Here is a 27,532-nt window from a genome sequence, read left to right on the forward strand (position 1 = left end):
GACGTAGGGATTTATACCAGGTTTAGTGATTTTAGCTATAATTCCAGAATGGAGGATGGTGTCAAAAGCCTTGGCGAGGTCAAGATAGGCTGTGTGAACAACCTTACCCTCATCCACGGCTTTGGTGACTGCCTCAAAGAAGTCGATCAGGTTCAGGAGGCATGATTTGCTTTTCACAAACCCGAACTGGGTGGGATCCAGAGTTTGGAGGTTACCAATGTCTTTGTTTATTAGTTCCATGGTGATACGTTCCATGACCTTGCAGACCAGGCTCATCAGGCTAATAGGTCGATAGTTCCCGGGATCAGTGGTTGCTCCCACTTTGTGGAGTGGGATAACTGTTGCTGTGCACCATTCAGTGGGCACAAAGCCTGATGCGAGGCTATTATTGAACATGGTGCTTAAGTGGGGAGGCAGTTCGTTCTGAAGTTCATGGAAAACGCAGCCTGGGATGTTGTCCGGTCCCATGGATGCTGTGTTTTTGGCTTTAGAGAGTGCAGCTTTTACCTGCATAGTTGTGATTACAGGGACTCTGCATTCTTCCTGTATAGATATGGGCCCTTTAGGGGGTGAGATGGGAGTAAAGTTAGCATTGAACCTATCTGCCAGGATGTTGGCAATATCAGTTGGTTGTATAATTTTCGTGCCTTTGTGTTGTAACTCAGAGCAGATCTGGGTGTTGCCATCTAGATTCTTGACATAGCTATAGAATGCTTTGTGGTTGTCCTTGGATTTAGTGGCGATTTTGTTTTCATAGCTAGCTTTCGAGGATCTTATAAGGGATCTCAGCTTCTTACTGAGGCTGACCAGGGAGCTCCTCCACTCATGGGATTTTACTCTCTTTTGCAACAGTTTCTTCCTTCTGTTGTACAGTTGGTTTATGGCAGGGGACAACCAGATTGGCTTCCTTTTTAGAATTAGAGTACTTGTAATGCTCTGTGGTGCATGTTGACAAACCTTGACACTGTTCTGTCTTTTTTTTTTTTTTAAACATCTTTGTGTCACACATGACAGTTTAATAGTCTTACATTTATATAAATGAAAATAAATTATAGTTGCACAGTCTCAGTTGTAAACATTATATCTTACAAATAGTACCAACACAATTGTAGCTACAAACATTATACATCACTTTTAAGATATCCAGTCATTGTCAGTCAACCATTACATAGCTCATTCAGTTCCTGTCTTCTTTTAAACATCGTTCCTCCTCTGCATGTAGTGGTTCCATAGTTCTCATTTTTTCATGTGTAATTTACTCCTACTGTTTTGTTGTCATGTAGTGACATGTGAGATATAAATCGCTGTGCTCAAGACATCTCCTTTATAAATAAACTACACAGATAACTTTATGGGAAAAGCCCAAGCTTATTTTACACATTATTGCTATAAGATTTGAAAATGCTTCTTTTCACTTGTGTTAACATTTGGATTATTATTCAGCCAGTGTAGTTTCATCTGTCCCATACTACAACATATTTGTATTATGTTTTTGTAAATTAATATCTTGAAGCTAAATGATATGCAACACATAGAGTCAAATTATATCCCACAGTAGTCTGTTGCCCTTAAGATAGGACTGGATCAACAAGTGTTTTGACTATGGACAAATGTACACTGGCTCCCTATTGAAATGTTGGCACTTAAATTGCTGAGTGCCAGAAAAAAGACTGAATCTCAAAAAACGCTCTTTTCTTTAAACTTCTTTTTGTAGGGCGAGCAGCCACCCCCCCCCCCCGACCTTATATATACCAACTCTGAGATTGCCATACCTCGGAGAAAAGTTAACATTCTGAAAAACAGCACCTAGGACTTAGTATATGTAAGCCTGTTCTTTCAGCCATTCAGTTTCTGTATTTCAGGCCTCGCTCTAGCTAGTCCTTACATTTCAAATGGTTACCATTAAAAGTACTACAAAGTGTCATGTATTCACTTAGTCACTGCTTAGAAGAAAAGAAAATGGTGTGCTTTCAGTGGCCATGGCCTTTGAAACTTTTAGTGTTTTTTCTCCATATAATTCCAAATGACACTTCTTTGGACTTGTATGAATTCATCTTATAGGTTCATAGGTACATAGATAAGTAGTAGGTTAGCTGCCCTTGTGGGCCATTTTAAGACAATCCAGTTTCCATTTTTGTATTCAAATTAACTTACCCCATTTTGTTAGAGATTTGCCATACCAATCCCATGGTCAATAATTGTATATTAACTGTATCATACTATAGATAATATAAGGGGACCGATGTTATGGATAAAGCGTTTAGGTGCTGCCTCTGTCCATAAGTAATACAGGGGCAGTCTTGGGGTAAATTTTCTGTTTCCCATCCATAGATCCAAACTGCACTTGAATATGGGCAAGGGATTTACTTTGTTTTATGTGGCTGGGAATTCTGTTCCAGAGTAGTGGTATCTTCTGCGAGGTATACCTGTCACTCCAAACTGTTCTGTGGATGTTACAGAAGAGGTTTAGATCCCTAGACCAAGTATTTCTGATGCTATTTGACTAGCTGATGTGTAGTAACTTCATCAGTAGTGGGTTGAATGATGCCTTGTATGGCAGACACGGGTCACCTCTTAGCAGTCTGTTGGATACCAAGTATAGTGGAAGGACTTTGAGTTGGTCCATATAGGACATGTTTAGGCCTTGCATCTGTTTAGTAAGGTGTCTGTGTGGGGATTCCAGTTGTTGCATGTGTCTGGACAGATACATGCCAAAGGGAGCATTATGTTCAATTTTGACCAGTCCACTTTCTGTGAGACGTACCAATCCCACAAAACAATGTGATGGAAGACTTTCCCTTTTTAAGTCATTGTATGAAATATTTTACCACATCATTATTTTGAGCTTCTGTGTATCTGCAACTTTAAAAATAATTATAACAAAATTTGTGTTGCACACCTTGGGCTAAATAACCATGCTTCCAGATTGCATTCAGATGCAGATGTTCATTTTTAACATTAAACTTGCTGTGTCCTGACTGTGGTTATAGTACCATGCTACTGTATTACTCTACATGCTAAATGTTTTATTCTTATGTTTGTATGTTAGTTGTCTGTTTTAAATCCTTACACTATATTCTGTTTCTTTTCATTTGTAGCACTGGATGAAGGTGATATTGCTCTTTTGAAAACCTATGTAAGTATTTACTGTTAATCTGCATTTTATTAATTTATCAATAATGAAGTCATTCAAGATTTTGTAATGGAGCTGAATTAGGAGCAGAAGACTAGGATTGAGGCACATTGAATGCCAAATAGTGCATGAACAGCTGCTGCAATTTTGAAAATTATGTTTAGCTGACCAGCAAAGCAAGAATAGCGGTCACTGGGAATGTGTCTTGCATTGTGAAAATATATTTTAATATTAGAAGGTGAACCTTTTGGAATGGGCAAGTAACCTGACTCTTTGCTGCCGTTTTGTGCTTAAATTTTTGCACATGACACGTGTGTGATTTAATAACTTGTTTTGCAAGTGTGACAGTACTTAAAGCATTTGCATTTGGTTTCAACTTGGCAAAGAAAGAGAAAAAATCAGATGCTGTCAGAAACAGCAGTACTGTTTTCTGCAGAATTTTTAAGGCATAAACCAGGAGCACTCTATGACAAACTGAACTAGGTAAGAGTCAAAGAAGAAGCAAATAAACACTGAGGCAGATGGACCTGGTACTATAGAATGAAGCCTATTACAGCTGATAGCCTTAATCCACTCTGCCAAACTAGTAGAACAGCTGTAACTTCCAAGAAAAGCACTATACTGCCAGAACAGATAAAAACTTTGCAATGCTTCATTGGTAATTGGTTTGGTTCATTTAGTCTAGTCTCTACTTGACTGTTGTATATTTCTGAGCAAGTCCAGTTAAGCAGATGGTGTACCTAGGCCATTTATGAAAAAGGTGCTTGAGTGTACTGGGTTTACCTGGTTATTTAAGCACTTAACTTCAGCAAATATCAAGTATCCTGAAAGTGACCTGCTTCACCATCTACTGAATCAGAGACCTTTTAAGTGCCTCCTCATTGGAAAGGTGAAGGAACTGAAAATGGTTAGGATACTGTCTGCTACATTATATGATAGTTTGAGATGCCAGTCATCAGTATTCTTTAAAAATCTGTAATCTAGTGCAGTTTGACAACAAGTCCTTGTATTTCTGTATAGTTAGATAATATGTGTATACTGTAGCACCGGAATGAAGAACTTAGAAAAGTGCTGAAGTGTGGATTTCATATTATAATATTGGTAAACAGGATTTTGATTGAGTTACGGTTCATAACCAGTTTGTTATTTGACAAATGCATTCCAAGAAATTCACCTTGGGAATGAAGTTTGACCAGTGAACTAGAGTCCATTTTGAAAATGAGTAGTGTAACAGAGGTGTGATCAGTCATAGGATCGTAATTCTTTCTAATACTTGGGGAATTTTGGTTGGCATAATTTACTACTAGTTAAACAGAAAAATGTGTGGGAGCTTGAAATGTTATACAGCTGTAACACAGCTGGTGCTGCTACACAGACACTGACCAAAAGCAAAGTGCAGCTGTCACTGAGCAACAGCTTTAAAAGCTGTTAGGTAATTCAGTCTGTCACATGTCACTATACACTCTAGCATTGCAGTCAAATATTTTCTTCAGTGCAGTTCTGTGATGGCTGCTGTCTGTGTGGTAGTGTCTTCTTCTTCTTTCGGCTTTTTCCCGGTTAGGGGTCGCCACAGTGGATCACCTGTCCGCTCATGATTGACAGTGGAGTTTTACAGTGCTGAGTTGCCAGCCCGGCGCCCAACCTTCCACAGAAGGCACACACATGCACACAATCACACCTAGGGCCAATTTAGAGTGACCAATTCACCTACAGCATGTCTTTTTTGATGTGGGAGGAAATCGGAGCACCCGGAGGAAACCCACGCAACCACAGGGAGGACATGCAGACTCCGCACAGAAGGCACCCCAGCTGATGATCGAACCGTAGAACCTCTTGCTGTGAGGTGGCAACGCTAACTGCTGCACCACTGATAATTACAGGGCCCTGATGTATGAATCTCACTATAACAGTCTCATTATAGTGAAGTTTTTTGTCAGAAAGGTGCATAGCAAGCTTATCCTTCTGCTTATTTTTTTTAGCTTAATCAGCACTTCATATATTATAATATTTAATTATTTAGTTATTAAGTACTATTACTACTGTTTCTTCCCTGGGTAAGTTGACTGGTCTACTGACTTTTATCAATCATGACCCGAGCTTAAACAGCAACAAATACAATATGATTTTACTGATCAACAGTATGACATACAGGACAGGTAACTGAATGTTATCACCATGTACTGAATTTTACTAATGCAGAAAGGGTAAGATTAAGAAAATCTAGAAAACTGATTGAGAGATGTACAAAGAAAAAACTACTAGCAGATAAATACATAAAGTGCAGAACAATCATGTATGTAAATATGTGTACAGGTACACATATAAAGTATACACATATATAAAAACACATTATAAGGCTGAAAAAAGTTCTTAATTTGATTCTGTTATCTTTTATATAGGGTGGTAAGCTACCTAACTGTTGTGGTAGATGTTGCAAGAAGACTCTGTAAAGAGATGCGCTGTCAAGCTTTTAATGGTTTAAAGGTTTTTGATGTCAGTAGGCAGCTGGAACCAGGTAGCAGGTCCCAATCTAGAAAAGGCTGTCTAACCTATAGCAGTTTTAAATGGAGAAAAATTGTTGCCCTGCATGCGTCTTAGTTCATATGGGTTGTCTTGTAAAGTTTATTTCACTCTTGGGGGTGGGGTAGTGACCTTACTTTAGACCCTTATAAATTAGAGTACTTAAAGGAAAACTGACCCTACATTACACTGATATGCACTTGGACTTTTTAGCAGATGTAAGTGGTGTATCTCGGGTTCTGCTAAGAGAATGAATCTGCCAATTTTATTCTCAGCATTCTGTATTCTGAGTTTTGTGAGCTGAATGCATAATGAGAAAAGGAAACTCATTTTCCAGTTTTGGTATTAATTATTTTTGGCAATGGCCTTATGAACAGTAGATGAGAGTAGATGATCTTGAAACAGAGTATTAATTGAGCAAGTACAGGTTTAGTTATAATATCTATTGATGTGTATGGAGTGCAGTGATTAGACTGATATCTTGAAAAAGACAAATCAATTAAGTGCTTCTATAGCTCAAAATCCAATCTTAACAAATGTTAATCACTCCATGCTTCACTTGTTAAGATATGGTATCATGCTAGGCAGTTAAACCTGCTAGTACTGACAAGGAAATGACAATGGCAGAATAAAAAAAATTGTTTCTGCTTGCCCTGTCTGCCATTAATGTGTCCCTGACTTTTTCTAATATAATAGAATATTTATGTTTCCCTGACTTTTTCTAATATAACAGAATATTTTATACAGTACATGGAGCAGATAAAGCTCCATGCAGCTCCAAAGAATTATGATCAGGTTAGATCATAACACACTTATTATGTGTTCTCAACATATATGTGAAGATTCACCTCTTGAGTTTCGCTCTCAAAAGTGAATTTCTTGGTATCCATGTCTTGAAAAAATAATAAACCAGTTATGATCAACAACCTGTTCATAATTCTCTATATAATAATATTAGGATTTTTGATGTTTGTTTCCAAACTTATTAAAGACACAGACACTGTGTTTTTTCCTTTTTTCTTCTGAACAAGCTACCAGAAGTAGCCAATAACAGTTCACCTTTTTGCATTTTAATATTTATCAGGTATGGGATGCTTGAGTAGTGTAGAGACTGGGCATCCATTTGTGTTCTCGCTGACCTGTGTTTGGGGAAAAAACTGCAGTGTTCGAGGGAGTAGTCAAGCTGTAAAGGGTGAGCTTCCTGTTGTTTCGGGGGGGGGGGGACGGGGTAATCCACAACCTTGCATTTGTGGTTCCTTCTGAAGGCCAGCCTCAGCATTGGGGTAGATGACTAGTAGTTGAGTTAAAGTGTGCATACAGTAACATGTGCACTTCACTGTGAAACAACTGGGGGGAAAAAAAAGATAAAGTAGTTAACTGCATTTGCATTAAGCAGATAGCTTTTGAGAGGTCACATTCCTATGACCTATCATTTAAAAATGTTTAGCAACCACACAGATCATTATATCTGATGCTGTTAATCTTCATTCATGACTGATGGGTCTTGGTTCCGTCCTCAGAATCGACTCAGGTGATGTAACAAGCTTACGCCAGCCAAAAACCTCTCGAGCTAAGGATACCCATAGTGACCCTCTCCTAATCTCTTCAGATCTAGTTTGCAGCCTAGAGTTTTAAGACGCGTCATGCTAGCTCTCAAGCTAAATGTTTTCTTTTTTCACAAAATATTGACCTTGTTTCTTTTATAATTGCTTATAACTCCTCTATTCTTAGTTGTTTATACTTTTGTGATATTTTATTACTGGTGTGAGTAAGAATTTCTTCCCTTTTACCTTTACTAGTATTTCTTAGTACTATTGTTGGTACAGGCCCCTCCCTTTCCCTTACCTTTTGGTAATTTAGATATACCATTGTTGGTATTCTGTTTTCCTTTCCTTATTCTTTTGGGTATTTTTCTTCCTTTACCGTTATTTAAAAAAAATGTTTCCCTTCTTTATGTGTGTGTATGTGCGTGTGTGACTATCGTTGACAGTATTTCTCTTTATTGTTAAATTCCTGTTTTTCATTACTGTTGGTTTATTGTTGTTCGGGTAGAGTAATTATGACCGATAAAAAGGGCACTACAGGTTTCAAACAATGTGATAAGTGTGGCAGGAAACTGCCCAATTCCGATGGCCATCTATCCTGTGTCTATTGTCTGGGGGTACCACACTTAAAAGTTCAACCCTTGTGCAAACTATGCAAGGGCTTTAGTGCAGCTGCCACAGTCCACTACTCTGGGACATCGGGCATGGGAGCAGCAAGACACCATACTGCAGGACACCCTGTCTTCGGAGTCCTCTTTTGATCTTCCCCTGAAGAGCCACCTCGTAAGAGATAGTGCAAGAGGAAGCATGTTGATTCTCCAGAAGAATCCCTCACTGAAGATGCAGATTATGATGAGGGGGAAGGGTCCTCACAGTCACCTCCTGAGGATGTCTCCTTTGGGGACATACTGGAGATCTTGAAACAGAGGGGTGACGAAGTCCACCAACCCTTCCTTGGAGGAATCTGTTTTCTTGCAGGCTTTCCGTTCCTGACCTTCTACTTCCTGGGTGACCCCACCTGCAGATGACTTGGTAAAACTCATCGTGCAGGGTGCCAGGAAGGCTCCTGACACCATTGAGCCAATCCCCTGGAGACCAGACAAAATACTCTCCCCTCCAGAGGGTCAGCCCCATTGGTCTAAAGGCTTGGCAGTAGATGCTATGGTGGTGGTGGCGGCTACCAAGAAAGAACTCGCAGATGAGAGTCCTGCTGTTCGTCCTCCAAACAGGGAGTCTCGAATGATGTAAAGACTTGGGAAGCGGGTTAATGCCTCAACGACCTTTGCCATATGGTCGTTGAATTACTTGGCACATTTTACCCATCTCCAAAGGGACATGATTACAGAACTGTCAGGGACGTTACTGGGAGCAGTGTCTGATGAGGTAGGTGACAAAGTTGACTCAGAGCTTGCCACCCTGGAATCAATATCCAATTTGTCCATGCAGTTGATTGCACGTACAACTGAAGGGATGGCCAGAACAGCGGGCACAGGTGTTGTCATGAGACTTCACACCTGTATGCACTTGTGTGACTTTGTAAAACCATTCAAGTCTTCCTTCATCAACACTCTTGTTGATGCTTCCGCTCTCTTCGGTCCAAAAGTTAAAGACACACTAGCCAGGTGTGAGAAGGATAGAAAGACCCTATCTGCTGTGGGCGCACATTTTTCCACTCCCCAACGATCCTATACTAGGAATCAGAGAAGTGGAAAAATGTGGTTAAGGAAATCCCAAAGGCCATTCCATAACACACGTGGCAAGTTTTCCCCCCAGGGCAGAGGGGGGAACAATCAGGAAGAACCCCCCCCCATGGCAGAGGGGGTCATCTAACTAGGGGTCCAAAGATTCCTTTTCTGGACAGCCCTACCAGTGCTCTTGAAGAGTGGCCTGATTGCTTGCCTCTGGAGGCAGTCAGGGGATGATTCTATCTGCACCCCTTAGCCTGGCACTCAATAACATTAGATTCCTGGGTGCAGACTGTAATTACCAGAGATTATCACATCCCCTTCAATCTTTATCTGAGACCACAAAAGGAAATCCCCAATGTTCCACCCAGTCAGAGGAATATAGGGGCACAAGAAATTCAAAAGCTGCTCGAAAAGAGTCATCCAAGCAGTCCCACCAGACCAGATAGAATCCGGATTCTACTCAAGATTCTTTTTAGTGCCCAAAAAGTTGGGACTGGAGGCCAGTCCTGGACCTCAGCATCTTGAACAAGTTCATCAAACAGACAAAATTCCGGAGGGTCACAGTTCTGACTGTTCTCCCATTTCTGGAAGAAGATAACTGGATGTGCTCAGTAGATCTTCAGGATGCGCATTACCACATAGAAATGGACAAACACTCCAGAAGATATCTCTGCTTCTGGCTGGGAGCCAATCATTACCAATTTCGAGTGCTGCCCTTTGGTCTCTCCACAGCCCCCAGCGTGTTCACCAAATGTATGGTAGTAGTAGCAGCTCACTTGAGACTGCAAGGTGTTTCCATATTTAGACGACTGGCTCCTTACTGCCCCCTCGAAGCATCTACAGCTTCTTGGCTTGCATTACACCCTACAGTTAGCACAACTCCTAGGAATATCTGTAAATGAAGAGAAGTCACAACTGCTACCTACTCAAAGCATAGAATTTATAGGAGCAGCGTTCGACATGAGGACTTGCATTGTCGCCCTTCCTCATCACAGGCTTTACAAACTAAGATGTCAACTCCGAGTGATACTCTCTCAGGACAAAGTCTCGGTTTGTTTACTCCTTCAACTGTTAGGATTAATGGCAGCAATGATTACTATAGTTCCCCTGGCAAGACTACATATGAGATTACTACAATAGCTCCTGGCCTCTCAGTGGTCCCTATTAACACATCCTATGTCCCACCCAATCCGCATATCCAGCCGCTGCAAGCAAGATCTGAATTGGTGGATGAAGCCAGAACGGAACTATGGAGTTGTCCCTTCTCACCCTCTCAGCCCAAGGCCGTAGTGACCATGGACGTATCCCTGATGGGGTGGGGAGGGGGCATTTTCAGGGAAAGATAGTCCAAGGCACCTGGTCCCCCTTAGAGGTCAACTTGCATATCAGCGTCCTAGAACTGAGGGCGATGCTTCTGGGGTTCCAAACATTTCAATCTGCACTCCCGTTGGGGACAATTGCTACTCAGTGAGACAACATGTCAGTGATCTGGTACATCAACAAATAAGGGGGAGCCAGATCCTACCCATTGTGTCAGGAAGCCATGAGAGTAAGGCAATGGGCGATAGCTGCCAAACGTTTTCTGGTGGCAACACACATTCCCAGGAAGTCCAGTGTGATTGCGGGCAAATTGAGCAGATGCATTCTCCTGCCTCACAAGTGGTCTCTCAATCCCAAAGTGGCAAAAGAGATTTTTCGTCTCTGGGGTCAGCCTTGCTGCAATCTTTTCATCTCCCCCACCAACCACAAATGCAGCAACTACTTTGCACTAATCCCCCTCGGGGGGAGTCCCTGAGGGATGCTCTAGTACACAGTTGGCCCCTGGAACTGCTTTACGCCTTCCCTCTGATCCTACAATTTCTAAAGAAAGCTCTTTGGTTGAGAAGCAAAGGAATCCTCATTGCACCCTGTTGGCCCCGACAAATCTGGTTCTCCTTCCTTTGGCCTCATCTGGTTCACCACCCGTGGACTCTGGATCCAACTCCAGGGTTACTGTCTCACTCACAGGGACTGATCCATCCAAACCTATCGAGCCTCAAGTTGACCGCTTGGTACCTACACTTCTGGTAATTACCATGTAAAATAACCTTTCTTTCTCTGTACGAAAAATACTTCTGGCTTCCCATAAACCGTCCACAAGGAAAATTTATCATAGCAAATGGAACAGATTTGTGTTTTGGTCTCAGGAGAAGTGACTGAACCCTTTCTAGCTCCCATTAGTTCAATGCTGGAGTATTTGTCAGCCTTACTCCATTCAGGAGCTTCAGCTTCTACGATCAGGGTCCATTTAGCAGCTATCTCAAACTTCCATAATGGTTTCCAAGATTCCTCATTAATATCTCACCATCTCTGTAAAACCTTTTTGAAAGGAGTCATGGATATAAAACCAAGCTTCAAAGAACCCATTGAACCTTAGAATTTGACACTGGTTCTGCACACCTTGACTCGTCATCCCTTTGAGCCTGCTGCCTCCTGCATATATAAAATTCTTGTCTTGGAAGACTTTATTCTTGGTAGCCATTACCACAGCGAGGAGAATGTCAGAATTGCAGGCCTTGTGTGTAAAACGCCCTTACATCGTTTTCCACAAAGAGAGAGTATCTCTTTGGACTAACCCTTCCTTTCTATCCAAGGATGTCTCGGAGATAAATATCAATCAATCCATCAACCTACCAGTTTTCTTCTCAAATTTTTCCAATAAAGGAGAATGTTGCTTGCATTTATTAGATGTGCATAGTCCTGTCTAAATAGAAACGTAGTTGCCTAAGTCTTTCTGTAAATCTGACCAATTGTTCCTGTCCTTTTCAGGACCCAAGTTAGGAAAATCAGTTTTCAAAGTCACTTTGGCAAAATGGTTGAGAGACTGCATCTCCTTCATCTGTCAGTAAAACAAGATATGTTTAACTACCAAAATCAAAGCACATTCAGCCAGATCAGTCGCTACTTCAGTGGGTTTTCATTCAAGAGCTTCTATGGATGACATTTGTGCAGCAGCCACTTGGGCTACCCCTCATACCTTTATCACTCATTACAAATTGGATTTGGACTCCAGGGGGAGAGCATCCTTTGGCTCAGTGGTGCTCAGGAATATCCTACCATAGGAACGCCCGGGACACAAGGTAGCTATGGACTCTATCCCATCAGTATTGAATGAATGAAGATTAACAACATCAGATAAAGAAGTTATGTTCATACCATAACGTTCAGTCAGTGTTGTTGATCTTCATTTATTCATGACATCCCTCCCACCAATCCCCTCCGAAAGACTCCTGGAGGTTTGGATTTAGTCCTGGTCATATGTTAGGGCATTTGCTCAGACAAAGCCTCCACTTTATTATCTTTACGGGCAAACTCGATCTGAGGAGATTAGGAGAGGGGCATTATGGGTAACCTTAGCTGGAGAGTTTTTGGCTGGTGCGAGGTTGTTATATCGACTGAGTCAGTTCCGAGGATAGAACCGAGACCCATCAGTCATGAATGAATGAAGATCAACAACACAGATGGAACGTTATGGTAATAACATAACTTATTTTTCATGTCACATGATACTTTCTAGAGTGAACCTATAAACTGCAGGCATGAAGTATTGTTTTGCTTTCTGCAGTCCCAGTATTCTTTTTTCTTAACCATTATTTTGTTAGTTGTGCATAAAACATGTGCAGAGCTAAGAGGTGAGGATAAAGAACTTGGAAGGGGTGTGCTACTTTATTGAAACTATTACAGTTATGTTATGCAGGTACTTAAAGCTATTAATCAAATGAGCAAATCCTATCACACTGTAAAAAAGAAGTTATAACAGGGAGGCGGTGTGCCAGGCTCCAATATCTTCACTTAAGAAAAAAGTAAATAAACTATGAAGAACATAAGCTGATTAACAACAGCTCTGAAAATCAGTCAAGTACACCATTAAGAAGCATAAAAGAAAGAAATAATCCCTGTGAGTTCTCCCTTTCATTAACAATTAAACAGCTGAAATGGCCGTACTACTGCATGCTTGTAAAGCTAGATTCCTATACATAACACAAGCAGAAAGCTATAACTCAAAGTGGAAAGGGATGATGACAAAACAGGAGAGAAGGTCAAGAAACAAGGAGAGACTGAACTTCCAAGATGGCTGCACATTAAGTAACAGCTTAACTCTATCTTTCCCAGTAGAAAAACAGAAACTTAACAGCGAAGGCCAGTAGACTTTTGTGTTTATGTTTAAATATCAGTAACTGTCTAGTAAATGTACTGCCTGGGTGCCAGGAAAAAAGAAATACAGAGCACCTGGAAAAAATGAGTTACAAAAAGCGAGGAAGAAAGCCTGACTGGGGTAAGTTCTGCAGCTGTTCAGCAAAAAGCAGTGCAACCCCCAGACATAATGTCTAGTAACCTACAGGAAGATATGAGTCAACTGCACAGAGACCTGGTTAAAATAAACAAAACACTGATGGAGTATATCAACACAAACAGCAAAAGGCTGGAAAATGGAAGAAGCTTTAAAGAGATATTCAGATGAGGTGATAAAGCTGCAAAAATCAGAGGTTGAATTGAAGAAGGTTGGCTGAATATGAGACTGCCCAGGAAGAGATGTTTAAAAAGTAATAGAATTAGAGGACAGAGCATGTAGGAAAACCTGAGATTTTTCAGCCGTACCAGAGAAGTTGGAAGGAACAGGCTGCAGTAATTTTATGGAAGCACAAATAAGCAACTGGGCTGGTATTCCACAGCAGGAGTTGTTAGTTGAAAGGGGACGTTGTGTGTGTGCTCCAAACCTGGCTGTGAGAAAGCAGCCAAGACCTTTAATAGTAAATATGCAATCCTACCAGCAGAAGGAGTTGATTCTGACAAAACTGTGGCAGAAGGACAAATTACTAAAAGTAGGAGTCAGCATAGTTTTTTGTGGAGAATGATTGCTCATTGTACACCAGGCAGAAGAGGAGTAAATTTATTCCACTATTCAGGGAATGTCGAAACATAGGTGTGAGATTCAGACTGCTATACCCAGCTGTCTTCATGGTTTTCTTCCCGGGAGGGACAGAATCATTTTTTGATGAAGTACATGCTAAGGAAGAAATGCAAAAGTTTATCCAACAAAAAGTGAGCTCTGAAACAGAAGGATATCCTGTCTCTTGTTCTCCTCTTAATAAAGACCACAGAGAGACTATACCTGTGAAAACTTTTCCACTGTTTCAACAGGAAATGTTGGGGAGAAGGAAGGGAGCACTAAAGTTGATGAGAGGAATCAAAAGTATGTTGGAAATGAAACCGAGACAGTATATGAGAGATGGAGATGAACAGTAATAAAACCAGTAACTTAATGTGGGATTACGATGCAATAATTATATTTGTAAAGTAATGACAGAACAAGAACATCTGGAAATATTGGACTTATTCAGAATTTGTTAGACTTGTGGGGGACTCTAAAGTATATGCCCTACTTCATGTCATTAATGTTTAGAAAAATGCTCTGGGGAGAGGAAGAGGGAAGAAAATTAACTGTAAGTAGTAAAGAAAACATTTTCCTTAATAGTACTATTTTTGTGGTGTATAGTTTTATTTGCATGCTATAAAGTAAAGTTTTCTCAGATATTTTTAAGTGTAATGGGGACTGTAAATAGTTGCTGCTGTTCTTTTTCCTTTCTTTCTCCCTTCTCTTTTTTTTTTCTTGTTTAGTTTTAAGAAATGTAGGCAGTGAACTGTAAAAGAAAGCCTGGTTAAAAGAGTTTGACAAAAGAAAAAATAATGTGTTTTTTCTCATTCTTGCATGGGGAAATACTAGGTTAAGTACTTTACATTGATTTACTAACACATTTTAAGAGAAAGCAAGTATATGAGACAGAATATTGAATATTATGAGGCTTTTTTCTGTCAAATGAATATATGCTTAGAAGCAGTTTATCTGGTAACTCATGTCTCCATGGTAACAGTCTGATTAAGAGAAATTGGCTGTCTCGTTCTCATATGTCCATGGAGACGATCCTGATAAAGAGAACTTGGTTATAGTCTGGTGAAGAGTGATTGGCGGGGGGGGGGAAGAAAAGAGAGGGTTTTCCCAGCTGGTAGAGCTATAAAGATAAGACAAAACCAGTTAGCACTTAGTAAAAGCACTGGCTGCACCATGCATCTTAGCACAGATAACCTTTTTTTTAGGTTAATTCAAGTCTCTGAGTCTGACTGTCAGTTTGGGACATATGTTCCTATTAGGATGGTAAAACGTCAATATTTGAAAATGTAAGTAGCTTTGTGTATTAGTATTAAATTAATAGGTTTTAGGGGGTATTTTTGAGTGGCATAGTCTGAAATGGATATGACAAGAAACAACTATATACATGTTCAACCTGCCAAACAGTGTATGCATGTAACATGAAAGCTGGAACTAGACATTTAACAAAAAGGTGCTATACGTAAAAATTGGGAATAATAACTTTTTAATACAATGATGCTTTCTTTAATGTCTTTAAATGTCAATGGTCTCACAGATAAATACAAAATAGAAAGGATAGTGAACTGTATTAGAAAATGTAGATTGCAAATGGCTATTTTATAGGAGAGACACTTGGAAAGAACTGAACATGTGAATTTGATAAAGAAATGGTTTTCAGGATCTTTTTTCAGAGGAATATCTGGAACAAAGGAAAAGAGGAGTACTTACATTAATTGCAAGAGGAGCTCCTATAGTGATAGAAGAGGATATAAAATATAATAATGACAGATTTGTAGTGGTAAGGGGCTAAGGGAAGAGGATTACACTGGCATGTATTTATATTCCACCTAAAACTACTATAATGGAGCTTAAGAAAATCCGGTGAGAAATAATCACTTTTCAGCAACAGATATTACTTATAAGTGGGACTTGAATTTGATTTGCAGCAGTGAAGCTGTGTCTGGAGGGCCCAGAAGGGAAAGTATAACAAATGAGGGTAGAGCTTTGAACAACTTTATGAAAATACTTGGCATGGAAGATGCAAATTCAGTAATTGGAGTTTGGAGTGAATTTACATATTATTCCCCAAAATATAAGAACTGGGCTAGGCTAGAGAGAATGTACATTTCACAGGAACATGTGCATGTAATTGAAGGTCTTGGTACGCACCCAATAACTATTGCTGATCATGTGCCAATATTAAATAAAATAAAAAAAACACAGAGTAATATAATACAAATGAGACACTGGCACTTTCCTACCTATCCGTTGAAAAGAGAGGAATTTAAGGAATGGGTAATGATTATTCAGGAGCTATTTGAGAGGATAGAAATTACTTTTGAAAATATAGCTAGGGAGTGAGATAAAATTAAGGTGGAGTTTAAAAATAGGGTGGAAATAAAAGAAAGGGAGCTATGGTTAAGAAATAAGAATTATGTAGAGGGACTTATAAATGTTAAAGTATTGCAGATTAGGGGGAATGTTACAGAATAAGAAGAGGATCAACTGCAGAATGCTAAGCAGCAGATAAGGGATTACTTTGATAATATGCATGAGTTTAGAAAGATTGCTGTTAAGCAACTCTTTTTTGATAATAATGCTAGAGCACAAAAACTTTTAGCACAACGACTGAGGCAACAGAAAGTAGAAAGGCATGTTGCCAAGTTTAGGGAGCCTGTAACAAGGAAGGTAATGAGATCCTGTAGTGGTATTAGAAATATTTTGGAAATTCTATGAAAGTCTCTATAAAGCAGAAAAATATGGAAATCAAGCAAAGATGCAAATGGAAATGTTTATGGAAGAATTAAATATGCCAAGGGTAGAGGTTGACGATGCTCAGTTACAAACTGTTAGGATAGGAGTAGGAGGTGAGATAAAAAAATGTGCTGTGTAATCAGTCTGCAGTAAAGTCCCCAGGATTAGATGGTATTCCTGTGGAAGTTTGGAAGCTAGGAGGGAAAAAAACTGATAAAGATCTGTAAGGTTTTGTTTAACAGTATTTTAAGAGGAGGAAAAGTATTAACATCCTGGAAGAAAGCAGTGGTAGCTGTAATACCTAAATAGGGTAAAGATCCATCAGATCCAACTTCATGCAGACCCATTTCAATACTAAACCATGACTATAAAGTGTTCATGACTATAATGGCTAAAATAATTTCAAAAGTAATGCCAAAATTGATAGACATGGATCAGTGTGGTTTTGTGGAGGGGAGGCAAAAATTTGCCAACATTAACAGAACATTAATGATCCAGAGGGAAGCAGAATGTAAGAAAATACCATTATTGTTGTTGGGTCTTGATGCAGAGAAAGCATTTCACAGAGTAAGATGGGACTTTATGAGCAGGGCAATGGAAGCATTTGCAATTCCTGAACAAAAATATAAGGTTGGTTAGGAGGATATATGAGGGATCAGAGGCGAAAATTGAAGTGGGTGGGGTCCTCTCTTATAATTTTTGCTTAAGCAGAGGAACCAGGCAGGGTTGTCCTCTTTCTCATTTGCTATTTGCATTATATTTAGAACCATTGGCAAAGAAAATGAAGGGACTCAGAAATTCAAGGACAAAATTGCTATGGTAGTCAAGAAAAGCTGGCTCCATTTGCAGATGACATTATTTTATACCTGACAAAGCCAGAAAGAGACGTGACAGTGTTGTGGAACATTTTTAGACAGTTTCATATCTTTTCGGGATACAAAATTAGTGAAGCTAAAACAAAGGCAATAATGGTAAATTATCTACCCACATATGAATTGGTTGAGCAATATCCTTATTTATGGGGAGATGATAAAATGAAGTATTTAGGAGTATGGATTAAATGTGATTCTGGTGTGGCAGCCAAGGATATGTGGGAAGAGACTAAAAAGATAATACAAAAACTGAGACAATGGAAGCTTTGTTATATGGATATAGATAGTAAGATATAAGCTGTTAAAATGTTTTTAGTCCTATTAGTCTTATACACAGGTTAGGTATATTTTTATCAACCAAAGGAGAAGTTGTGGATAGCAATTAATTAAGAGCAGAAGGAGTTTATTTGGGAGGGGAAGATGGCAAGAGTCAATTGGGATAAGCTGTTTCTTACAGTAGAACAGGGCGGAGTGGGATTACCTGATTTGAAGGGGTATTTCAGAGATAGAGTTAAGGCTTCTATGTATAGCACAAGCAGAAAACTGTAATTCAGATTGGAAAGTGATGATGGTGAAACATGGGGGAAGCTAAAGAAACAAGAATAGTCTGGGATTTTGGATGTAGGCCTTTAAGGAGAATAGCAATAATCATATAGAATATTATAACCATAAAGTAGCAGAAAGTATCCTAAAAACTAAGCCAACACACGAATGGAGAAAGGAGATTTTGTCAATAGGGATGACTGCAATTAGGGATACAGACAGCAGGCAAAAGTGGTCTGGAATTTATTGGAGACAACTGGCAAAGGAACCAAGGTATTGGGAGCAAATAATTAGAGAGGGAAAGGTAATAGAATGTGAAGAGGCCAAGAATTTATTTGGTCTGTAGGGTTAGAGATTGCCTTCTGTGTCAGGGATTGATATTTGAGTATAGGCAAAGAAAAAGAAATAGAGGGCTCCTAAGCACAAGACCAGCACTGGTAGAGTTTTTATTTGACTCTAGAACCGAAGCTGCTGTTAAAAAAGAAATCATTAGAAGAGCATATAAAATATTGCTTGATAACTATAAGAATCAATCAGAGGAGATTGAAAATGATTCGGAAGAGAGACTGGATAAGGAATTCACAAAGAAACAATGGGGGTATGTATATTACTCCCAAATATGCAACAAAGTCAAGAAGCTTGAGGATCTTGGCATGTAAAAGTTTACATAGGTATTTTTATGTCACAAGTAGACTCCAAAGAATTTTTCCACAGGTAGACAGAAAAGGTTGGAGGTATGATGAGGAAAAATAGGCAATTGGGAACATATTTTATGGGAGTGGAATGAGCTGGCAGACTTTAAAAATTCCCTGCAGACTAGTATCAGCAATACTGGGTGAGCAAACTAAGGAAATGATTTTTTGAGCTATGGTGCAGAATTGGAATTGCCTAAACATAGTAAGGTCTTGCACAGTCTAATTGTGGTGGCTGCCAGAAGAGAGAAATCAATGAGAAATTGGATAATTTGAAAAGGGTAGGAACAAATTACGTAGAAAAAATGGGAATTGTGGGAACAGTACATGTAGAATAACATTTTAGAGGAGGAATGAGGTTAAAAAAAGCATGATTTAAATGATCTGTGTAATGTTTGATTGACAATGACTGGATAGATTATAGGAGATATATATTTGCAACTAAAAATATTTAGTATGTTTCGTTTTCATTTATATAAATGTATGGCTGCCTATGTCAGAAGTGATAATTTAATAAAAATGTTTCTTGCTTAAAAAAAAAAGAACAGAATACACAACTGACTTCAGTTGCACCTTTCTTAACCCACTGAACATTTGCTAAAGGAATAAAAATGTAAACAATTTCAAGTCTTTTTGGGATATAAAATTAATGAAGATAAAACAAAGGCTATAGCTGTAATCTGTGTACCCACTCATAAATTAGTCCTGCAATACCCATTTATGGGGACACTATACAAGTAAATATTTAGGAGTATGGATTAAAAAAGGATTCTCTTGTAGCAACTAAAGATATGTGGGGAAAGACTAAACAAAAGACAATGCAAAACCTGAGAACTTGGAAGCTTTTTTATGGATATGAATGGCAAGATACAAATAGTGAAAATGTTTTTAGTCCCTTTAGTTTTATGTACAGGTCATGTGTATTTTTATCAACCATTGGAGAAGTTTCAGAAAATAATTAATAAAGAGTCGAAGGATTTTATCTGTGGGGAAAAGGGCAAGGGTTAAGTCAGATTTTATTTATTTATTTTATTTATTTATATATTTAACATTTTGTTAACCAGGGGAGTCTGACTGGATACAGGTCCTTTTTCAGCTGAGGTCTGAGGAGAAAAGCTCCACAATATGAATACAAGATACAAAGTACAATATACAAATACAATTCAATTTACAGTTTGAGAAACATTTTGAATGTCAAACTAAGCAAACCAAACAAAATTTTCAATATCAGTTTAAGCAGATTAAACCAAACAATATATTATATACGTTCTGTCTGCATTGTAATATTGTATATTGTACGACAGAAATTACAGTTGGTGGCAGCTACATGATACAGTATATACAAAAAATGCGATTTATTAGGTAAGTAATTTGTGGTCTGAGGTGACCTAATAGCATCCATAGACTTAACTACAGCGAATGTGATACACGATCTGTTGTGGTGTTACGTATTAGACCTAGGTTTGAGAGTTACAATACACTGGAAGTTCACGGTCATGTTGACATATAGTATTACATATAGTGCAAGTAGCTGAGAATCAGAATCTCAGAATACAGAGTTAGTTAGTTTGGTAATATAATTGGTATGAGTGGGTTAAAGGTTTTAGATATTGAGGATGAATTAACCTGGGCTAGAACAGGAGCATAGCCAAATATTTGCCATATGTGTTTTCAACATATGTTTAAAGTTTGTTAATGAAGACTGGGATACTATATTGTGGGGCAGGGTGTTCCATTTTTTAGATATGAAGTTGGAGAAGAGAGAATCACCAGCTGAGTTGTTGGCTTTAGTTACCTGTACTAGTAATCGATTACTAGAGCGGAGTATTCTATTATTTGATTGTGGAAGTATCACATTTTGGAGGGTGGGGGTGTTGTCGGGTTGGTGAAGAATTTTGTGGGCAAAGGTCAGTTGGTTATAGAGAAGGAACTGGGGTAATTCAAGCCAATTGAGCTGTTTAAGAGCTGAGGAATGATGCATTCTGAAAGGAGAGTCTGTGACAAACCTGACTATTTTGTTGTAGCAGGAGTTGAGTTTGGCCATTTCAGTCTTTCTCAGGTTAGTGAGTATTGGGGAGGCATAGGAGGAGTGTTGATAAGAGATGGGTATGCGCAATGATGGATTTGGCCTTTTTAATAAGGAATTGTCTATTTCTGTATAGAAGACCCAATTTCTTATGCATTTTCTTTATGGTCTGGGAGATATGGATGTCAGATTTCATATTACAGTCGATTTCTACCCCCTAGAAGTTTAGTGTGAGTAACAGGAGAAATTACGGTTTTGTTTTTGGACATAATATTGAAGGAGGAACTAGCTGTGGTGGATCTTGTTGGGTTAAACAGTAGAAGTTTTGTTTTGTTAGGGTTTAGAATTGGCTTGGAGTTAGTGAGACATGTTTATACTGAGAGAAAAGATTTTTGTATGATTGAATTAAGCTCCTGTAGAGAGGAGACAGAACAGAGTAAGGTAGAGTCATTTGCATATTGGATAATGGATGAGTGAAGGGAGGAAGAATGGAGATTGTTAGTGAAAAGTGTGAATAGGAGGGGGTCCTAGAATGGAGCCTTGAGAAACTCCTATTGTCACTGGAAGAAGAGGGGAGAGGTTGTTCTGCCATTGGACAGCCTGCTGGTGACCTGATAAATAGCTTTGGAACCAAGTGATCGAGGGCTGACTAATATTAAACTCAGAAATAATTTGTATAAGTTTACTATGTGTGACCATGTCAAAGGCCTTGGAAAGATCAAGAAAGATGGCTGATACACATTTCCTGTTGTTTCTGTGGTTCTGAAGATTATATAAGGCAAGTTTGGTTTCCGTGAAATATTTGTTGAATTGGGTAGCTATGTTTCCAGTGGTGTTATTAGTTGATTGGGAGGGTATGGTTGATTTTCCTGGATGGAGAATATTGTTAATGGCTGCCCAGAACCTTTGAGGATTTTTTGATGTTTCTTTTGTATGTTTTGGTAGTAATTAATTTTGTCTTGTTTAATAGATTTTTTGGCTTTATTCCAGAGGTCTAGGTATGATTGTCTTGATGCTAGGGACCTGGTAGAATGCCAGTGGTTCCAGGCTTTTCTCTGGTTATTACTGGTGACCTAGTTTCCTTACCTAACCAAGGAGCAGACTTTGACTTGGTTCTAATGGTTCTGGCAGGTGTGTACGTGTGTATTTACGAGATCTGAAAATGTGTTGTTAAAGAATTGAACTGCTTCCTGTAGGGGAAGTAATTTTAGAGGTTTACAGTTACTGGTTTGTAGTGCTGATAGGAAATTGGTGGTGTTATTTTCTTCTTTTTTTGCTTCTTATTAGATGGCAAGTTGTTTGTTATGGTGATACATATGCCTTATTAGAAAGGTAGGATGATGGTCACTCAAGCTGTCAGGGAGGCAACCAGACTGATAGCAGAGGGTAGGCTTATTTGTTAGTATCCAGTCAGGGGTAGATTCCTTTTTGGATACTTTGTCTATTCTTGTGGGGGATTGGATGACCTGAGTAAATCCCTAAAGGCTGATAAAATTTGTTGGGTTTTGAGAGGAGCAGGATAGCCAATCAATATTGAAGTCACCCAGGATGATGGTTTCCTGTGGTACTAAGTTTGAGGACCAGTGCAGTAGGTTTTCCAGAGTAGAGATTTTGTTTCCTGGAGGGATGTAGCACCCAAATATGTTAATGAATTTCTTGAGGTTAATTTCTAGTTTGGAAAATAGTATTTCTGCATTATTGAAGTCAGGAGTGGTTGAATCAAAAACCTTTACTTTCAGGGTGTTTTTAAATAGGATTGCTATCCCACCACCTTTTTTAGCTATTCTATGTTTGTGAAGGATATTGTATACAGGAGGAAAGCTCTCATTGTTACTGTTGACTGGTTTTAACCAGGTCTCTGTTAATAGTCATTATCAGGAGAGTAAAGTGAGAGATTAGCATGTAGTCCATGAACCTTATTTATTATACTCAATACATTAATGTTTAGAATTAGCAGGTTAGAGTTACTGTGATGGAATAACGGGTTAGTAAAAGGGGGTAGTACACCAGCACAATTCCAACAATTGTTCACTATGTTGGGACCTGGTTGGGGTGGATGTTCCCAGAGAGTTGTAACTGAGAATTTAGGTGTAGTAGATGGCTTTGGAGTTTCAGTAGGAGTTTTGTGTGTGAGAGGGAAGTGTGAGTTTTTGGATTCAGTGGGAGGAATTTAACAGGAAGATAATCAATGTAGGTGGTGTAAAGATTGTAAGAAAGAGCAGTGTTGGTAGGTGTTATCTTGAGAGGATGTGATGTGGTATGTAAGGGAGGGGGAGTGTGTTTGTGTAGTTTAATAAGATAGGAAGTAAGGTAAGAGAAGAATATTAGGAGTGTAGTATAAGATTTTGGGAGGTGGGTGTATGAGTGAGTCTGGTAGTATTGGGAGGCATCTTTGGTCGGAAATATGATGTTAATGTAGGAACCAGTTTGTGTGGGGTGTTGTAGAAGAGCTACTGGAGGATTGTAAAGGGAAATTATGGGAATGATGTGGGTGATGTAGTGATAGAGGCAAGTATAATAGAGGTTAGTAGTGCAGTAGGACGAGAGGTAGTGATATAGGATGGCCTGTGTTAAGGTAAAATGTTATTTATATTGTAAGTGTATGCAAATGGGAGGGGGAGGTAGGATAGAGGGTAGTTAATGTTTGATTAGTAATGTGTGTTGTGTAGTGGTGGAGGATCTAGTTGAATGGGTTGGACTCAGTGTGTAGGAGGTACTGGTTTGTGATTGGTTGAGTGTGTACTAGGAGTGGGTAGAAGAGTATAAGTTAAAGTGATGGGAATGGGGGTAGGGCAGAGGAGTGGAGTGAGCCTGAGTGTAGCGAGGGCAAATGGAGTGGCATGGTCCCAGTCCAGGTAGCGAGCTAAAGTAGAACAGGAACAAACAGTCAGGTAAGTTGTAAGGAAGCTTGAGAGAGATAAAGAAATGTAGGGAAGACTTTGTAGAATAACTCTGGGAAGGGAGTAATGTCTGTTAGAGCTGAATAGAGTGGTAATAAAGGAGAGAAGTTGTATGGCAGAAGGTAAAGAATAAAGGTGGAAGAACAAGCAGGCAGAGAAAGGTCTAAGTTGCTTAACTAGAGGCAGTGGGAGGAGGGGGGAGGCAGTAGGAAGGGACACACAGTGGTCTGGAGAAAGTAGTGTGATACCAGTATGGTAGGCAGTTAATTTCCAAAGTCTGAGGGAAGCAGCAGTGGATAGGGGATGGAGAGAGGAGTAGAGCATGGGATGGTGATGTACGAGGAGCCGTTACAATTAAAAATAGGATGGGATAACAGTTAAAATAAAGTAACAAGCTATACATACATTCATAGAGAACCAGTTAATGGGTGGCAACAGTCTGGAGTCTTGACTGCCTGAAAGAGTTCACGTACATGTGACGGAGTGTTTCCAACAAATAAGGTAGGTCAATAGGCTAGAGGAAGGCTCATTGCAGGGTCGAGTACAACCTAATAAAAGAAGGTAGAAAGGAGAGGTTACACAATAGGGAATACTAACAGGTGCATGTAGGAGCAGACATAGGTGGGTAAGAGAGTTAGGCAGTGTAGAGAGAGGTGGGAGAGGATAGGAAGGTATTATAATAGAGCAGTAAGTAAAGAAAAAGGCTAGCATGGGTTCAAAGAGAGGGGAGGGTATGGAGGGAAGCTAGAAGTAGTGGTAGGAGGAGATTCGTTAGTGCATACAGGGGGAAATAACAAGATAAGGTAGAGAAGAGATAAAGAAAATGACATTGCAACTAGATAATATCACACAAAAAACTGAATAATCAGTTATACTAAGCACACAATGGCTGCAGTGGAGCTTCTGCAAGATTTGTACAACCAAATATTGAAAAATCACACTACAGTTGAATTCTACAGTACGCTAGATAACAACAATTCGGTAGAACTAGCTGAGGAGATATACGTAATGTTATGTCATTTCTGACTACTTTTACTGCTTATTTTCAGTTATCAATTGAACAATTGAACAATGGAGAGTTCGTTATTTGAATATGTAGTATACTGATCCTTAACAGTAGAATAAGGTGATTTAGGATTACCTGATTTGAAGGGGTGTTTTAGAGCTACACAGTTAAGGCTCATGTACATAACACAGTCAGAAATCTGTAATTCAAAGTGGAAAGATATGATAATAAATTGGGGGAAATTCAAGAAATAAATAGAGAGTGTGATTTTGGATGCAGAGCCTTTAGTAGAATAACAGCTATACAGAATATTATATGCATAAAGCAGCAGAAAGTATTCTAAGAACTAAGCCAACACAAGAATGGAGAAAGGAAATTTTGCCGATAGGGATGACTACAGTTATGGGTATAAAGAATAAGCAAGAGGGAGCTGGAATTTTACTGGAGAAAGTTGGCAAAGGAACCAAGATATTGGGAGCAAATTACTAGAGGGGGAAGATAGAATAGATAAAAGCCAAGAAGACCTCTGGACTGCAGGCTGGAGACTGCTTTCCTTATCAGGGATTGATATCTGAATATAGGCACGGAGAACGGGTTTGGGAATCCTAAGTGAAAGACGTGCTCTGGTGGAGTTTTTAATTGAATCTAGAACAGAAGTTGCTGTTAAAAAAAGATAATTTATAGGGCTTATAAGTACTGCACAATAACTATAGGAATCACTCAGAAGTTAGACAAGATTGAAAAGAGGTTGGGTAAGCATCTTGGAAGGAAACAAAGGGAGGGCATATGTATGGCTTCCAAGTATGCAACAACATGTTGAAGATGTTGGAATTTATCTTTGAAGTGTTTGCATAGGTATTTTTATATCCTAAGCATACTCCAAATATTTTTTCTTCAGATAGATGACAGATGTTGGAGGAGTGATTAGGAAGAAAGAGGGAATTGGGAGCATATGTTTTGGAAGTGAAATGAGTTGGCAGACTTTAAAAATTCCTTAAGGAGTACTTGGTCAGAAATATTGGGTGGGCAAATGGGTTTTATTAAGGAAATTATTATTTTTTTGAGCTGGATACAGGATCTGAATTGCCTAGACATAGTAAGACCTTGTTAAGTTGAATTCTTGTGGCTTCCAAAAAAGCAGTTACTAGAAAATGGAAATCAAAGTTTAAACCAACTATATTTGAATTATTTGATATTGGAATAAAAATAAAATAAAATAACTGGAAGTGGGATCTTTAGAAAAAGGATAGGAGCAAATTACATAGAAAAAAATGGAAATTGTGGGAAACAGTACATGCAAAATGATGTTTGGGAAGAGGAGTGAGGTTTAAGAGAAGGCAGAAATTAATCAAATTACTGAACGTTTGATGATAAATATACAAAATAATATATGTGATGTATAATGTTTGCAACTGGGAGTATGCTAATATTGTTTGTTTTCTTTTATATAAATGTATGTTTGCCCATGTCTTAAAGTAATAATTCTATAAAGATATTAAACTGGAAAAAAGGATCCTTAAAATGGCTGTCCCAGTGGACTTTCACAAAGACTGCTGTAAAGTTGTCTGCACTGATGCCATGTCTGGGAAACCAAGTTCAGGAATGTGTTTGTGGTGGATAGAAGTGGCTAGGGCTGTCTTCCTTAGACTGTTGCCACAAGTTATTCTGGATGCCACCTTCGAGGGTTAGGTTCTCTGGCGATAGGCTTCACAGACCCTGTTTTAAAAATTCCATGAGAGGAAACACATGTTGACCATAGGGAAGGGTCTCTATGATGCTCCCTCAGCTTCTTTCTTTTCATATAAGTCTTCCCATTCCCCAGGAGCAAGTAGCTGTACCCATTGGATAAGGTGAAGTGTCAAATATCATGTAAAACTGCTTTGTCTTGCCATCGTTTGTGATGTCTTCTAAGAGGCAGATTCCTTTGGCACCAGAATAGCAAACCTAGCTACAGTGTTGAGCTGTTTTTCAGAGATCAGTTCTTGACATTTGCCCCAGACTAAGAATCACTACCATGGCAATGTCTTATAGTTATAATGCTGTCTTCCTAGGGGATCAGATGGTCATCAAAGAGTTTCTTGAACAGGCCCAAATTCTGGTTCTCATAGTAGCTGTAGAGCATGTTTCTCGTTGTGAGAAAGACAGCAGGTTCTTTTACTAATTCCTTATTCTGAAGGAGACAAAAGGGTTTTGTCCAATTTTAAACCAGGAGGGTTTTGTCAAATTTTTAACCATTATCAATTTTCAAATCATATATCAAATTCCAGATGTCAGCTTCCGATGACGTTATGTCCCTGCTGCTGACTGGCACTTTTGTGTGTTTTCTGCTTTAATAAAATGCGTTTTGACATTTCTGTGTGCGGTGTGCTGTAGACATTATTTTATATTGTTTTGGGTGGGCTTACTTTTCACTAAAATGTGTTTCCATTTGGTCTCTTTACTGCACCCATAGTATTTACCAGCATACTAGCCATTATGCTGGTGGCTTTACAGAAGTAACTACTTGTGTTCCTTCACATGGAGGCTTAGCTGATGGTGAACCCATCAAGGGACTCCCTTGTAGTAACCCTTATGTGGGTGCTGCAGTGGTTGCAAGCCCTAAGAAAGGGTCATCATATCGGGAGAAGCAAAGAGGATTTCCTTTATCAGGGTATAGCTGCATAATCTTCTGTGTAGGCTATTCCTTTCTTTACAGATGACTAAGGAAGTCTTAGCTTTGGCTGTTTGGGTGAGGATACAAAGGTAAGTTGAAGTCAGTGTACGTCTGCACTTTTTGGGCCTCATGTTGGCCTGTGTTTTCACTGTTCCTTTAGGTCACTTGCTGGTATAGTGCTTCATTGGACATTGAGTTGCTAGGTACTGTAAAGTCGTCACATCCTCATGGAGCTTGTGTTAGCTTTAGAACTTTATCATCTAGGTGTAGAGTGGCAAGTACTGCCCACCAG

At 39.1% G+C, this 27,532-nt stretch overlaps 1 protein-coding gene across 1 annotated transcript in view; it reads left to right on the forward strand.

Annotated features, from left to right (window-relative positions):
* The window catches only part of LOC122815754 (26S proteasome regulatory subunit 7), a 583,850-nt gene that overhangs the window by 11,763 nt on the left and 544,555 nt on the right, over window positions 1-27,532 (forward strand). Inside the window, exon 2 of the mRNA XM_044088516.1 lies at window positions 3,099-3,136. Within this exon, the coding sequence (XP_043944451.1) occupies window positions 3,099-3,136 (38 nt within the window). The remainder of the gene's footprint in view (window positions 1-3,098; window positions 3,137-27,532) is intronic.

Source organism: Protopterus annectens, chromosome 11.part0, assembly GCF_019279795.1.
Source record: "Protopterus annectens isolate FY-2018-M chromosome 11.part0, PAN1.0, whole genome shotgun sequence".
Taxonomy (NCBI): domain Eukaryota; kingdom Metazoa; phylum Chordata; order Ceratodontiformes; family Protopteridae; genus Protopterus; species Protopterus annectens.